The following is a 14,259-nucleotide window of genomic DNA, read 5'->3' on the forward strand; positions in this document are numbered from 1 at the left end:
GTGCTTGGATACAAGAAAGTAATCACAGGTCTGGGAGACAATGCTCGGTTAATTAAGAAAAACCACACACATAAGTAATCAAAGGCCACGAAACGAAGAAATAAAACACATAACTGATTGTAAGTGAGAGTGAGATACTGTCTAACGATGAGAAATGACAAAATAACGTGGCAGGTTACGGTAACGGCAACTTAGAAGCGTTAGTAGTCGGGATGTGATCGTAATTATGAGTTTCCATCGTAATTCCAGATGATCTGACTGTCGCAACTAGCGAGCAACGTGATCATTTCTTGCTTCTTTGACTAACCTGCAATCGTCTATCGACCTTTCCGGTGCCTGTAGTAGTGGGTTAAACCGTCTCAACATGGAGTCTAAACATCAGCACCTTGTGGTCTGGAGACTGTACCAGCGACGGAAACGCGTCTTGACGGTGGAAGAACTAAGGCCCTAATGAGGCAGAGCTCTTTCTGTGGAGTTTGTGTGAAACCTCAGGTTTTGAAGAAAATGGCCGTCTGCGCAGTAGACTCTGCTTTTGATAGCACAACTAAATGTGCTTACTTGCTTACTTAGGTTGGCAGTCACTGATTTATTCTAACGACCAGAACCGCTTCACAGGCGCCTCTCTGGGGTATTCATATGCGAAGGACCATTCAGTCTTAGTACAGCCTTTATAGCGGCAAACGCCATCTCGGCGAAAATTACGAATATCTGAATTAGTTACAATTACGACCAACAAATATGATGGAAAGTACATCTATATCGGCTCTCGTTCTCCCTCGCAACACACATAAAATCGCAAATCAGTTTGTGGTTAAATTCAGTTATTATAATTACTAACATCAAAGAGTTAATCTCTTCTTCTTCTTCCTCTCGTTATGCCGGTCCAGTATTAGGCCTTATGGCCTGTTCAGGCCTCCCGTCTCACCCTTCGTCTTCCTATACTCCTTCTTCCAGTGGAGCTGTAATCCATAGTGCTTCGATCCCTCGCAACACACATAAAATCGCAAATCAGTTTGTAGTTAAATTCAGTTATTATAATTACTAACATCAAAGAGTTAATCTCTTCTTCTTCTTCCTCTCGTTATGCCGGTCCAGTATTAGGCCTTATGGCCTGTTCAGGCCTCCCGTCTCACCCTTCATCTTCCTATACTCCTTCTTCCAGTGGAGCTGTAATCCATAGTGCTTCGAGGAGTTCACTGAGCTGACATACATACTCTTTTCAATCCTGTTTTCGTTGGATTATCTTTTCCACCAATGGCTGTACCCCAATTTCTTTATTTATCCTTCGTTTCTTATTTTTCTTCTTTTTTGCAGCCTTTTACAGAGCTAATAAACTTCATTTAGATTGTTTCAAGTTGTCTTAGCCTTTTTTTTTTTTAAATTTGAATTCCAACTTCCTGCTCCATATATGACTGTCCCATGACTTTATAAAATTTAATTTGGGATTATCTTCTTGTTTTACGCTTAAATGTTCTGCTTATCGTGCCACATATATAAGAAGCAATCAAATGAAAATGAGACAGATAGAAAAAAAGTAAGGTGTTTATTATTTCAAAATTAATCACCATAACTGTTAATATGTTTATGCCATTGTGAGACAAGACGGTCAGTGCCTTAATAGAAAAATGTTATCTGTTGAATACGGAGCCGAGATTGTACGTACTCGTACACTTTTTCGTCCGAAGCAAACAGACGGCCACGAATGTCTTCCTTCGAGGATCCAAAAATATGGATACCTCATGGGAAGAGACTGGAACTGTGTGGAGGAAGTTTAAGAAATTCACAGAGAAACTTGTGCAACGTACTCTAAACAACCTTGGCAAGATGAAGGCCCGCTTTAGAAATCTCACTGGGAAGCCGTTACGCATACTTTCATATAGTCCCGAGCTCTCCCCATGCGATTTCCATATTTCTCCAACCTTGCAGCAAGACTCTCGTGACCGTCAATATGCTTCGGACGAAGAGGTGCGCGCCTGGGTAGATCCAAGGTTCCTCAGAAACTGTTAGATGACTATCTGTTTGGATTTAGAGAAGGTAAAGGCACCAGAGAGGATGTTTTGACGTTCCGATCGAAAATTAACGGAAGTAAAATTAAAAAAATCAAGACACGATCATAGGGTTTGTCAACGTGGAAAAAGGGTTCGACAGTATAAAATGGTGCAAAGATGTACGAAATTCTGAGAAAAATGGGGGAAAGCTTCGGGGAAGACGAGTAATATACAATATGTACAAGAACCAAGAGGGAACAATAAGTGTGGAAGACCAAGAACGAGGTGCTCGGATTAAAAGTCTTAAGACAGGGATGCAGTCTTTTCCCCCTACTGTTCAATCTTTTCATTGAAGAACCAATGACAGAAACAAAATAAATTTTCCAGAGTGGGATTAAAATTCGCGGTGAAAGGATATCAATGATAAGATTCACTGATGACATTGCTATCCTCGGTGAAAGTGAAGAAGAATTACAGGATTTGCTGAATATAATGAACAGTCTAATGAGTACGGAATATGGATTGAGAGTAAATCGAAAAAAGACGAAAGTAGTGAGAAGTGGCAGAAATATCAACAGCGAGAAACTTAACATCACAATAGAGGATCACGAAGTAGGTGAAGTTAAGGAAGTCTTCTACCTAGGCAGTAGAATAATCCATGATGGACAGAGTAAGGAGGACATTACAAGTAGACAAGCACAGGCAAAAGGGCACTCCTGGACAAGAGAAGTCTGCTAGTATCAAACATAGGCCTTAATTTGAGGAAAAACTTTCTGAGAATGTACGTTTTGAGTACAGTATTGTATGCTAGTGAGACATGGAAACCGGAACAGAAGAGAATCGAAGCGTCCGAAATGTGTTGCTACAACCGGATGTTAAAAATTAGGTGGACTGATGAGGTAAGGAATGAGGAGGTTTTCCACAGAAACGGCGATGAAAAGAACATGTGGAAAACACTGACAAGAAGAAGGGACAGGATTATAGAACATCTGTTAAGACACGAGGGAATACCTTCCTTGGTATTTGCAGAGAGTAAAAACTGTATAGGAGGACAGAAATTGGAATACACGCAACAAATAATTGAGGACGTAGGTTACAAGTGGTCTTCTGAGAGGAAAATGTTGGCACACGAGAAGAATTCGTGGCGGGCCGCATCAAACCAGTGATAACACTGATGGCTCAAAAAAGAAGGCAACTGGAAACATTGAAGGTATTGACCATCTTCTCTCACAATGGAATAAATGTATTAACAGTTGTAGTTATTACTTTTGAAGTAATAAAAAGGTTAATTATTTTTCCCATCCGTATCTTTTCATTTGGGCGCCCCTTGTATGTTGACAGACGTTAATTTTCTTATTTATGCATTTCTTTTCTTGAAAGTGAGACAGGGTTGTAGCCTCTCCCCGATGTTATTCAATATGTATAATGAGCAAGCAGTAAAGGAAACAGAAAAAAAATTCGGAGTAGGAATTAAAATCCACGGAGAAGAAATAAAAACTTTGAGGCTCGCCGATGACATTGCAATTCTGTCAGAGACAGCAAAGGACTTGGAAGAGCAGTTGAACGGAATGGACAGTGTCTTGAAAGGAGGGTATAAGATGAACATCAACAAAAGCAAAACGAGGATAATGGAATGTAGTCGAATTAAGTCGGGTGATGCTACGGGAATTAGATTAGGAAATGAGACACTTAAAGTAGTAAAGGAGTTTTGCTATTTGGGGAGCAAGATAATTGATGATGGTCGAAGTAGAGAGGATATAAAATGTAGACTGGCAATGGCAAGGAAAGCGTTTCTGAAGAAGAGAAATTTGTTACCATCGAGTATAGATGTAAGTGTCAGGAAGTCGTTTCTGAAAGTATTTGTATGGAGTGTAGCCATGTATGGAAGTGAAACATGGACGATAAATACGAGGCCTGTTCAGAAAGTAAGCTCCGATTGATTGCCAAATTGAAACCACAGTGAACATCAGAAATGTTTTACTTGTAACAATTAGCCACACCTTTCAGCTACTTCTCTACGTAGTCGCCGTTCTGACTTAGACTTTTGTCATAGCGTTGTACCAACTTTTCAATAGCCTCATCATAGAAGGCAGCCGCCAGTGATTTCCGCCAATTCTCCACGCTGGCCTACACCTCGTTGTCTGTGTCAAAATGTTGTCTTCAAAGACAGCGGTTCATGTTACCAGAGATGAAACTCAGGGGGAGACAATTGCGGACTGTATTGTGGGTAATCTCACATTTCCATTTGAAAACGATGCAGGAGCATCTTCATTGCCCCTGCAGAATGCGGCTGAGAATTGTCTTGAAGAAGAAACAGCACGGCAGTTATGTAATGTTAGCTGCATAGCTTCAGGCGAAATTTCTCACCAGGCCCTCGTACTTGGCGGCAGACACTATTTTCTAGACATCTTTACGCACTCACTGCGAGCTCAGAAATGAGAAGAGCGACGTAATGCTAACTGGGGTTATACTAGAGACACTACCCAACACATCTGTGCAAAGCTTTATCGGATTTTCATAGTCGTTTCCATTTCGCGACCGATCGGAGCTTACTTTCTGAACGCCCCTCGTAGTTTGGACAAGAAGAGAATAGAAGCTTTCCAAAATGTGGTGCTACAGAAGAATGCTGAAGATTAGATGGGTAGACCACATAACTAATGAGGAGGTATTGAATAGAATTGGGAAGAAGGGGAGCCGGCCGTTGGTGGCCGAGCGGTTCTAGGCGCGTGAGTCTGGAACCGAGCGACCGCTATGGTCGCTGGTTCGAATCCTGCCTCGGGCATGGCTGTGTGTGATGTCTTTAGGTTAGTTAGGTTTAAGTAGTTCTAAGTTCTAGGGGACTGATGACCTGAGATGTTAAGTCCCGTAGTGCTCACAGCCATTTGAACCATTTTTGGAGAAGAGGAGCTTGTGGCCCAACTTGACAAGAAGAAGAGACCGGTTGGTAGGACGCGTTCTGAGGCATCAGGGGATCCCAAATTTAGCATTGGAGGGCAGCGTGGAGGGTAAACATCGTAGAGGGAGACCAAGAGATGAATACACTAAGCAGATTCAGAAGGATGTAGGTTGCAGTAAATACTGGGAGATGAAGGAGCTTGCACAGGATAGAGTAGCATGGAGAGCTGCATCAAACCAGTCTCAGGACTGAAGACCACAACAAGAACAACAACTTCTTGAAAAGTTATGTCATATTCTAGACACTGGAAATGGGACACCTATTCTTTTATTATGATACTGATAATTATTTCTTCTTCATACTCACAAGCCTCACAATAAGCTTTCGTTAATGTCTAATTAACCTAAGTCTAATGTGGCGCCGTACTGCAATGAATGGTTCAAATGGCTCTGAGCACTATGGGACTCAACTGCTGTGGTTATCAGTCCCCTAGAACTTAGAACTACTTAAACCTAACTAACCTAAGGACATCACACACATCCATGCCCGAGGCAAGATTCGAACCTGCGACCGTAGCAGTCGCACGGTTCCGGACTGCGCGCCTAGAACCGCGAGACCACCGCGGCCGGCGTACTGCAATGAATGTCAAGACAGTATGAGAACGAATAAGTAATAAGTAATACCTCTAGTGACATAGCGTACATAGCAAAATGAATTATGCAAATGGGTGTCAAATTCGCTTTTATCTCTTTTGCTTTAAACAAACTTATTCCCTGAAAAAAATATTCTTATGTGGGGATGGCAGATGTATCTGAAACTGGAGGAGGGTAACTTTTCGAATAGTCGGAGCAACAGAAAGAAAAGGAAAGATTTGCGTGAAGACGTATTTCAGAGGATAATGTGGCGTCTGTTTGCAGGTGGCAGCCGCCGCTAGCCAGGAGGCGGGCTCGTCCGCCCCTAGCAACGCCGCCCCCGAGGAGCCGCAGGACTCAGCGGCCTCCGCATCCTCCGCCTCCGGCTCCGCTTCCTCGTCGCCCCCCGCCTCTCAGCCGCCTACGGCTGCCCCCGAATCTGCAGAGTGAGTACCCGGCTTGTGTGCAAGAGTTACTTTCCGACTAACAACAGCAGCACCTCGGTTCTCGATTATTTTCCTTCAGCAAACTATACAACAGTCATGCACTAGCCTTCACTCTTGGAGTACGATGATACACAGAGGTAGCTCAGGGCTTAATACTTCAGCTTGCTGTCTGCGTTCTAACGCATATAGTGTGTCCACGATTCATAACGGATGTAACCGGCTATAAATACACTCCCGAAAAAAAAAAAAAAACAGCTCTCTCAAGAACTATGTTCAGTGGCACTTGGGTTCAATACGTGCATGCTGAGAGGCGGTATTGTTAGTGATTCATTTGTCACGGTTGTCGTATACTTTCCGTTTTGACACTGCAGGCAGTAACTGTGCTCAGTTTGGAGGTGCAGAGTGCACAAAAGTTTACAAACGTGCTCCGGCGGCGAGTACGTCCTTCTGTTGAACAGCTTCAGGTATTTTATACGTGTCGCATTGTGGGCTTGCGGAAAGGTGGATGGACGAATCGATGGAGTGATGCACGTGTTGGGCATAATGGATCTGTGTCTTTATTTTCAAGAGTGGTCTGTGAAACACTCGCACACCTTTAGACTAGATTATGGGCGTCCGCATAGAACAGACGCACATCCAGATCGTCGCAATATGTGAGCAGCGGTGGCAGACCGAACATCATCCAGTGATGAAAACCGGGCAAATGTTGAGCGTGCTGTGTCATCAGGGACCATTGGAAAGCGTCTGCTTGCAACAGTAATTAAGAGAACACGCGCCTCTGGCCAGGCTGCCACTGACACCACGACACAATCAAGCATGACTACTCTGGTTTAGTGAAACAGCTAACTGGTGGGTGGAATGGCACTTCTTGTCTTCAGTGGCGAGAGAAGATTCTGTCTGTTTATGAGCGATGAGCGTACATGTGTGTGGCGTAGACCTGTTCCGGAGTGTATTCTCTTTCGAAAAACAGCTCGCATCCCAGGCTTCGTGATGTGGGAGGCCATCAGTTACAATTCGAGGTAACATTTGGCGCTCCTGCCGGCTAAAGCAATTAGTGGATGTTATTCCAGGTGTTACTGCTATGTATTCGACAGGAAGGTGATGTGACGTTTTTAAGCAGTACATTGCAGTCCCACAAACGACTGCTGCGACAAAACGTGCCTTTCGTGGTGTAAAACAACTGCTGAGGCAACCAAGATCATCAGGTCTGTCGCCAATTAAACCCCAATAGGACATGATAAAGCGGGAACTTACTATTTATCCATGGCCTTTAAAAACCATTGTCGAATTACAACAAAAGGCGCAAGATGGTTGGCCATTCGGCACCTTTATGATCATATAAATGCTAGAATACACTCCTGCGTTGCCGCGAAGTGGGGGCGGTGAGGGGGGGGGGGCGTTAAAATGTGTAGTGATGCGACTGTCTGGGCTGCCCTTACTGCGACATGAGTCTTCCATATGGTTTTGTTATCATATACTCCTACAATGATGAACTACAAGTAACACCACTTCTCCTTGAGAGTGTAGCACTCTATTGTGGCGGTGCGTCACAAATTAAATCCCCAGCTACGTATGAAATCTTACAGACACTTTAGCCGCTATAGGGGTTTGTAAACTGAGTCTCATTTTTCTCGGGTGGTTTCTTTCACACACACTGTAATGTGAGTAGGTTTTGCACTTGTGAATTACTTTCTTATTACGTAGAGGACATATACACGAATTCTTGACCAGATATAGATACCAAGAAAAAGAGGCCAAGGAATCATAAAAGCTCGGAATTTGTTCCATGTGAGTGCAGTACGAAAATAACTGGGCAAAAGCAGGATGTCTGAAATACAATAAAGATAGTTTCAAAAAATAAAGTGTCATGGACACAAATCACATTCACTCTAAAATGATCAGTAAATGGAAACGCTAATTAATTTATTAGTACACTCACACGATTCATAGAAGATAACTCTCTTCATTAAAATTGCTTCATTATACTGCACAAACGTCATTTTCTTACAAGAAAAAAGTATCATTCAAAGCGGCAATATACTGAAACAGTTATTAACTGAGGTATAAGAGGTTAAAGACTCGCACTCACCGAAATTTGAAAGGTGCGTCCACAAGAAAGAGCAAGGCACTGAATTTACATATAGCAGGATTGATTTTCGAATTACAGTTCGACAAATTCAAGTCTGCTTTAGTTTCCATACGTCATGTAGGGCGAACGCCAAATGGTTCCCAAACCAGATCATAGTCGATTTCCGGACTTGGGCTTCGTCAATACCTACAATACTTTCCTCTCTTCCTCGAGCAGTTGTTCGCCTGGATGTCGACGTTTATGACCAATGACCAGGTGTAGCAAGAAACGTTATTCTCCCAACCAGGTGACACGTTTCCATTGACACTGATTCATGGTCAACTCTCGCTTATCTTGTGCCCACTGCAATCGAAACTGAGGATATGGTTGGATGCACATGGAAACCCGTAGGGATCGTCTGCTGTGAAACCCCATGTTCAACAATGTGCGCTGAGCGATGTGCCCCGAAACACTTGTGGCAGCGCCAGCACTGTACTCTGTCGTCACATCTGGTACAGATAGCCGCCTATATTCCTCTTTACGGAGCGGAACAGCCTCCGACCTCCACGTTCAGTGAGGAGGGGCGGACGTATTACACCTTGTCTGCTGCTGGTGGCTTCACCGTCCTTTAACCACATTTCATCGATGCTCATGACAGCAGCACGTGAATAGCCTACCACCTTCGCCGTTGCCAAGACTCTCGTTCTCAGACGTCGGCCCAGAACAATATACCCATTTTTGAAGTTGCTCATGTCAGCTATATCTTACATTTGCCGCCTGTATCGCCGCTAGAGTGGTTCCCCATTCCTCTCTGCTCCGCCTATCTTACCGCGTCACGTAACCACAATGCCACAAGAACGGCGTTCACCAAGGAGGTGGTCAGTGGTACAATGTTTTGACTCATCTGTGGATTTCTCGAAAGATATGGGAGAGGTTCCAAATCAGCTGTTGTTTATAGGTACTGATTTTATTTTCTGACGCACAATTGGCCAGTTTCGGGCTTAGAGGCCATTCTCAAGCGCTCAAGGTGTAACGTGTCTTTTTTCTCCTTTATTGTTATTTCATCCCCCTCCCCTCAGATGGACGAGGAGGGGGGGGGCGCCAATTTAAAAAATATAGAACGAGTAACAAAATTTGGGGATCTTTTTTATTTTAAATTGAAAATCAAAGACGGACAGCTAAAAAATGAAAAATATACCTTTTAAAAACACATTGCAGAAAGGTGAAATTATTCCTGCAGTTTTACTCAAGATCTGAAGGACCTGCACTGGCTGCGAATTATTATTGGAGGATAGAATATGTTACATAGGTTTGAGGGGTGTGGGTAAAGAGATAGGGACTGCTAGGTAGGGAAAGTATGGAGACGATAGGTCGGAGGTAAGGCGGGTATTTGGAGAAAAAAAAAAAGATGGTGAGGAATAGTATGGTGTATGGGGAGGGCAGTGGTTACAAGAGGATAGGGATACGGATGGGGAGGGAAAATAAGACAGGGGCGCTGATGCAGGGTGGAATAGTTGGGGAAGAGTTAAAGCTGGTAGGAGAGGGTGTTGGTTGAAGTTGCGTTGAGATAGGATATGGAGTGTGCTTGGGTGTAGGGATGGAGGGATGCGTTTTTAAAGGCGCTGCAGCGGATCGGTGATTAGATGGGAGACAACTGCGTTATTGAAATCTAGTTTCCGGCCGGGTATAAGAGATGCGGAGGTGTTAGATGTGGGTGAGGAGGGGTGGGAATTTGATAAGACAGTAGAGGATCAATGCGGGAGAAGTTAAACGGATGCGGAAAGCGAGACGGAATTCAGGGCTCTTGAGGATTTGGAGAGACCTGTGAACTTTGGTCGGTCGGAGATTTATGCAGCGTTCCCATAGCAGAGGTTGGGTCGGATCAGGATTTTGTAGGCAACGTGTCGTAAAATACCTGGTTATTTAACAGCGGACATCACTGTTCTGAAAGCGAGCACATACACATGCAAGTCTCAAATTTACAACAAAATGTTTACTGAATACAGAAATAGTCATTATGGAAACTGTTAACATGGTCTTAAACATTGTAAGTGCGCACTTTCGTAGTTCAAAGCCAACTAGCTGAGAGTGGCCTTTAAGACCGAAATTAGCGAAGCGTGCTTCATTAAATGAAGTAAATATGTGGAAAACAGCAGCCGAGCTGGAATAATTACAATGTGTTTTATCAAATATACTGCTGTGGTATTTTTCAATACCAAGTTTGAAAAATTCCTCATATAAAGATACAAAACTAATTGATGAAACCATGATACAAGTTAGTAAATATTTCTACAGACCTGCCTCGCTAGCATAGAACTTGCATCTTTGTAATCGTTTCAAATTATTGTCTCGTAAATCGTTTGTTTTGTGGATCTTTCTTCCGCACTTGGCGGTTATTACAGCATTCGGGCTGTCCGAACATATAGTTGGCAGACTCGAATCTTTAGAGGTACACGATTTTTGTAGCCTGGTATTTTATTTTCTCTGCCGATAACTTCAGGTCCTGCTCCTTTTCTCTTTTACGAAGCGCCGTAAGAGGCTCTACCCGAAAAGGCCTGGTAACCGGTATGCCAGAATGGTTGCCTACACTGCAGGAGTAACTGAGGTAGCCGAGATTTCATCTCTCAGCACAAAGACCCAACTGGGTGACACTGCTCTAGTATTCGACCACCCTGATTTATGTATCCATTGGTTCACCAAATATCTATTGCCTATGTGCTTTCCTTATTCGATCCAAATTTGTATTCTTTCGCTTATGCTATTGACGTTGACGGAGGTTAAACTCTTTATCTCCCACTCCGCCTTAGCGCTAGGACATTTCGAAGTATATCGTAAATGAGTATTGATGAAACATGGAAATATGGTAGCAAATCATCTGGAGGTAATCAGTTCACATCTTGTAAGTTTTTCACGAAAATTTGGCTCACTGGGATGAGGATAGGGAGACAGGAATGTGGAGACCCTACTCAGTGTACTGTGTTAAGCTCTGAAGTCTCCTAAGTGTCTCGTGATGTGAGAGAACACGATGGTAATTCGTCCGTCGGATGTGGACATTAACCTCAGCTTTTCTTCTTTCTTTCAGCGTCAACGATGCAACGAACAGGGCACAGCCTACTTGGAACACAATATCTGTGTTTCCTAACGAAGCCAAACGTAATTATGAAATGTTTCCTGCTTATGCAGTTGAACCCTCAGAAGCCTTCCCCTGCATTAGGTACAATAACAATATATTCGCTACGAATAACCCCTTGTGTCACTGCAGAGAACCACAAACGACGAAACACTATATCCGTAACAGCAGAGCCGTACGTAGACTTTCTAAAAGTGCAGTGTCGTCATTGAGAAACCTTTAATCTAATTCGTCACATCTTGGCACCATAAAACGCTACCGCTGATCTTCATTATTTTCGTAAGGATTTATACTAGCCAGCCTGGGTGGCCGAGCGGTTCTAGGCGCTACAGTTTGGAACCGCGCGACCGCTACGGTCGCAGGTTCGAATCCTGCTTCGGGCATGGATGTGTGTGATGTCCTTAGGTTAGTTAGGTTTAAGTAGTTCTAAGTTCTAGGGGACTGATGACCTCAGAAGTTAAGTCCCATAGTGCTCAGAGCCACTGGTCTTCTCACCTCAATAGATATCTTCAGTGCTCTACATTAAGTATTCTATCTAGTAACTTAAAATTATTGGTAATGTGCACCTATTAATTCTTCCCTTCTTCTGCAACAACATGTTATTAATGCAGTTGTTCCCCATCATAGTGTATTTGCACCTATCTTGTAGTTCTTGCAAACCGATGTGTTCCAGCCTAAATAATTTTCATACACGTGGGAAAATTGTTTCTGCTACTTTAATTGACTTTTGATTAATTTTTCTTTGTACCTGCTAACATTTTTATCCGTAAAGCAAAATACACGGTCCAGTTACATTAATATGACCACCACGTACATTCGACGTCAAAGTGCAATAAAGTCACAGACACGCGGACAACATTGCAGTCGTTCTCGTAATGCGGAAACGGTCCAATTTATCTGACGTCGAAAAGGACAAGATCATTGGATTTTGGGCCAAGGGTGGGAGGATTTCCGAAACGGCTAAGTTTTTAGAATGCTTGTGTGCCGCCGTGATTAAGTTACACCGTGCTTGGAAAAATTGCGCTATCCAAAACCGACGCCGAGGCAACTGTAATGCAACAGGGTCATAGATGACAGGTATTACATTGCAATTCCTATGCTGTTAAAAAGGATGATGCAATGTTCCTTTTGACCTGCAGTGTCAACAGATTTAGAATAATTCAAAATGAAATTCGGGATCGAATAAATCACTTTCGATTCATAGAGCCACTCGATAGAAGCGCTGTGTATGACAGGGATATGACAAGACTAATAGCATAAGTAACTATGATTAGCAGACCTCCGGCCAGCGTGTGTCAGTACTTACTGGACCATAGTCTGATTTACGGGTGCAGACCAGGATAGAAATTTCTTTTGAGCTTAATTTTTTATTGGCTTAAAGTGTTCCTTAGAGGGTACGTTTTGAAGATTCATTCGTGTAAAGTATGCCATAAATGTTAAAATATCTCAAAACAGCGATTTACTGCATGGTGGCCTGGCGAATTCGAGCGCTCTTATGCAACCGGTGTAATACTAAAACAATTACCGACGGAACAGGTGTCTCGTTAGTTTGGGATGTATCACGGAGGGCATTAGTATCAACTAAAATAGTATTCTCAACAATATTTTGGTTCGTAACATGTTGGGTTAAGGTAAACAGTCTGAAAGCACGTGCTTCTCTCGCATCTCCTTAATTTGTCATTTCGGTTGTTTTTTAAACGAAGTAAAACGTTAGCGCACGAAAATGACAAACGCGTTTATATGGATAGAAAAATCGAAGAATAATCCCAATCGTACAAGAAACGTTTCGATTGGAAGACGGAAGCCAGTTAATCGATATAATTTCGTCAAACTGAGAGTGTTTCGACATTGGCGAAAACAACGCCAACTGCACGTTCAATGTTTGTTCAGTTTCAATATTAAAAAACGCAAGTTGAGACTTTAAACGCTTGTTTTCACAAAACAACATTTTTCATGTTGGCGGGAGCTATAATTCATGAAATATACATGCAATTGCATTATACGTTTTTGTAACTTGTGACGCGGCGTTTATTGTACTGCATTACGTACGATTTTTGCGATTTATTTTAATGTAGAGTTTTTGGTGCTCGTTTTTATAGCGACTTTTTTGCTAAAAATCAGACTTTTATTTCAGAATGCCCCCATTTTTACAAAAAAAAAGAAAGTTTCTACGGTCTACGACAGAAAATACCATCAGTTTCAAGGCAGTTTTTAAATTTTGTTCCAGATTGAAAATTGTGGCGTTCAGAGCTCCCACCAATCGCCCTCTTATTCAGTCGCCCTCTTATTCGGCGAAAGCTTTTCGTCGATGTTGTGTAGTTTCCTCTGGGTTCAAGTTTTTTATTTAAAAAATACATAACATAATCTTAAGGGTGTACAATAGAAGCCTAAGTCAGTTTTGTAAAATGTTTCTTATTTGATTAAAAAAAAAAAAACATCGGCTGTAAAATCGAGTGTCACCCCGGTCTACCCCCTTTAACGTTTGACAGCTAGCAACCCGCACCACTCCTGCCATCAGTACACCAATGAGAGCCTGTCGCTGTCGGTTCGGTGTTACCACTTCTACTGCGAAAAGCATTGTGCCCGTCAGTTATCAGTAAACTGTTGCAGTAGGACATTCGTGTAACATTTACTTTCGTGTGGCTCACAATGTGATATAACAGTAGTCGCAAGCGAGGCGTAAGGGAGTCACTACGGAGAACTCTACCACACGTGGAATGTCATTACACAGAAGTATACGAAACGTGGAATGCAGAGTTTTTATGTTACTTTTGTAGGAGATTTGGACTTTAAATTTCGTACTTGAATATTTACAAAATTGCAAATAAACTCCATCTTACGAAGCGTATACACATAAGAAACAATGAAATACGCAACATTGGAAACATCTGTTCATGAGCGAGGCTTCTGGAAATAAACGAAAAAAAAAATTCCTTGGCTTAAGTAGTTTGCAATATGGGACTTTGTAAGTTTGAAGCTGTTTCAGAAGGGGAAACTTCAAAAGTTTCAATATAATTTACAGCAGTCTGACCTTGATTGAAATTAAGTGCAAATTTTTGAAATGTTTAATACACTATGATGGTTAATACCTTAGATGAA

The 14,259-nt window shown here is 42.5% G+C and overlaps 1 protein-coding gene across 1 annotated transcript in view; it reads left to right on the forward strand.

Moving 5' to 3' along the window:
- LOC126260446 (spidroin-2-like) overlaps positions 1–14,259 on the forward strand; it is a 179,597-nt gene that overhangs the window by 97,239 nt on the left and 68,099 nt on the right. The window contains exon 2 of the mRNA XM_049957775.1: positions 5,802–5,962. Within this exon, the coding sequence (XP_049813732.1) occupies positions 5,802–5,962 (161 nt within the window). The remainder of the gene's footprint in view (positions 1–5,801; positions 5,963–14,259) is intronic.

This window comes from Schistocerca nitens, chromosome 5 (genome assembly GCF_023898315.1).
Source record: "Schistocerca nitens isolate TAMUIC-IGC-003100 chromosome 5, iqSchNite1.1, whole genome shotgun sequence".
Lineage (NCBI taxonomy): Eukaryota > Metazoa > Arthropoda > Insecta > Orthoptera > Acrididae > Schistocerca > Schistocerca nitens.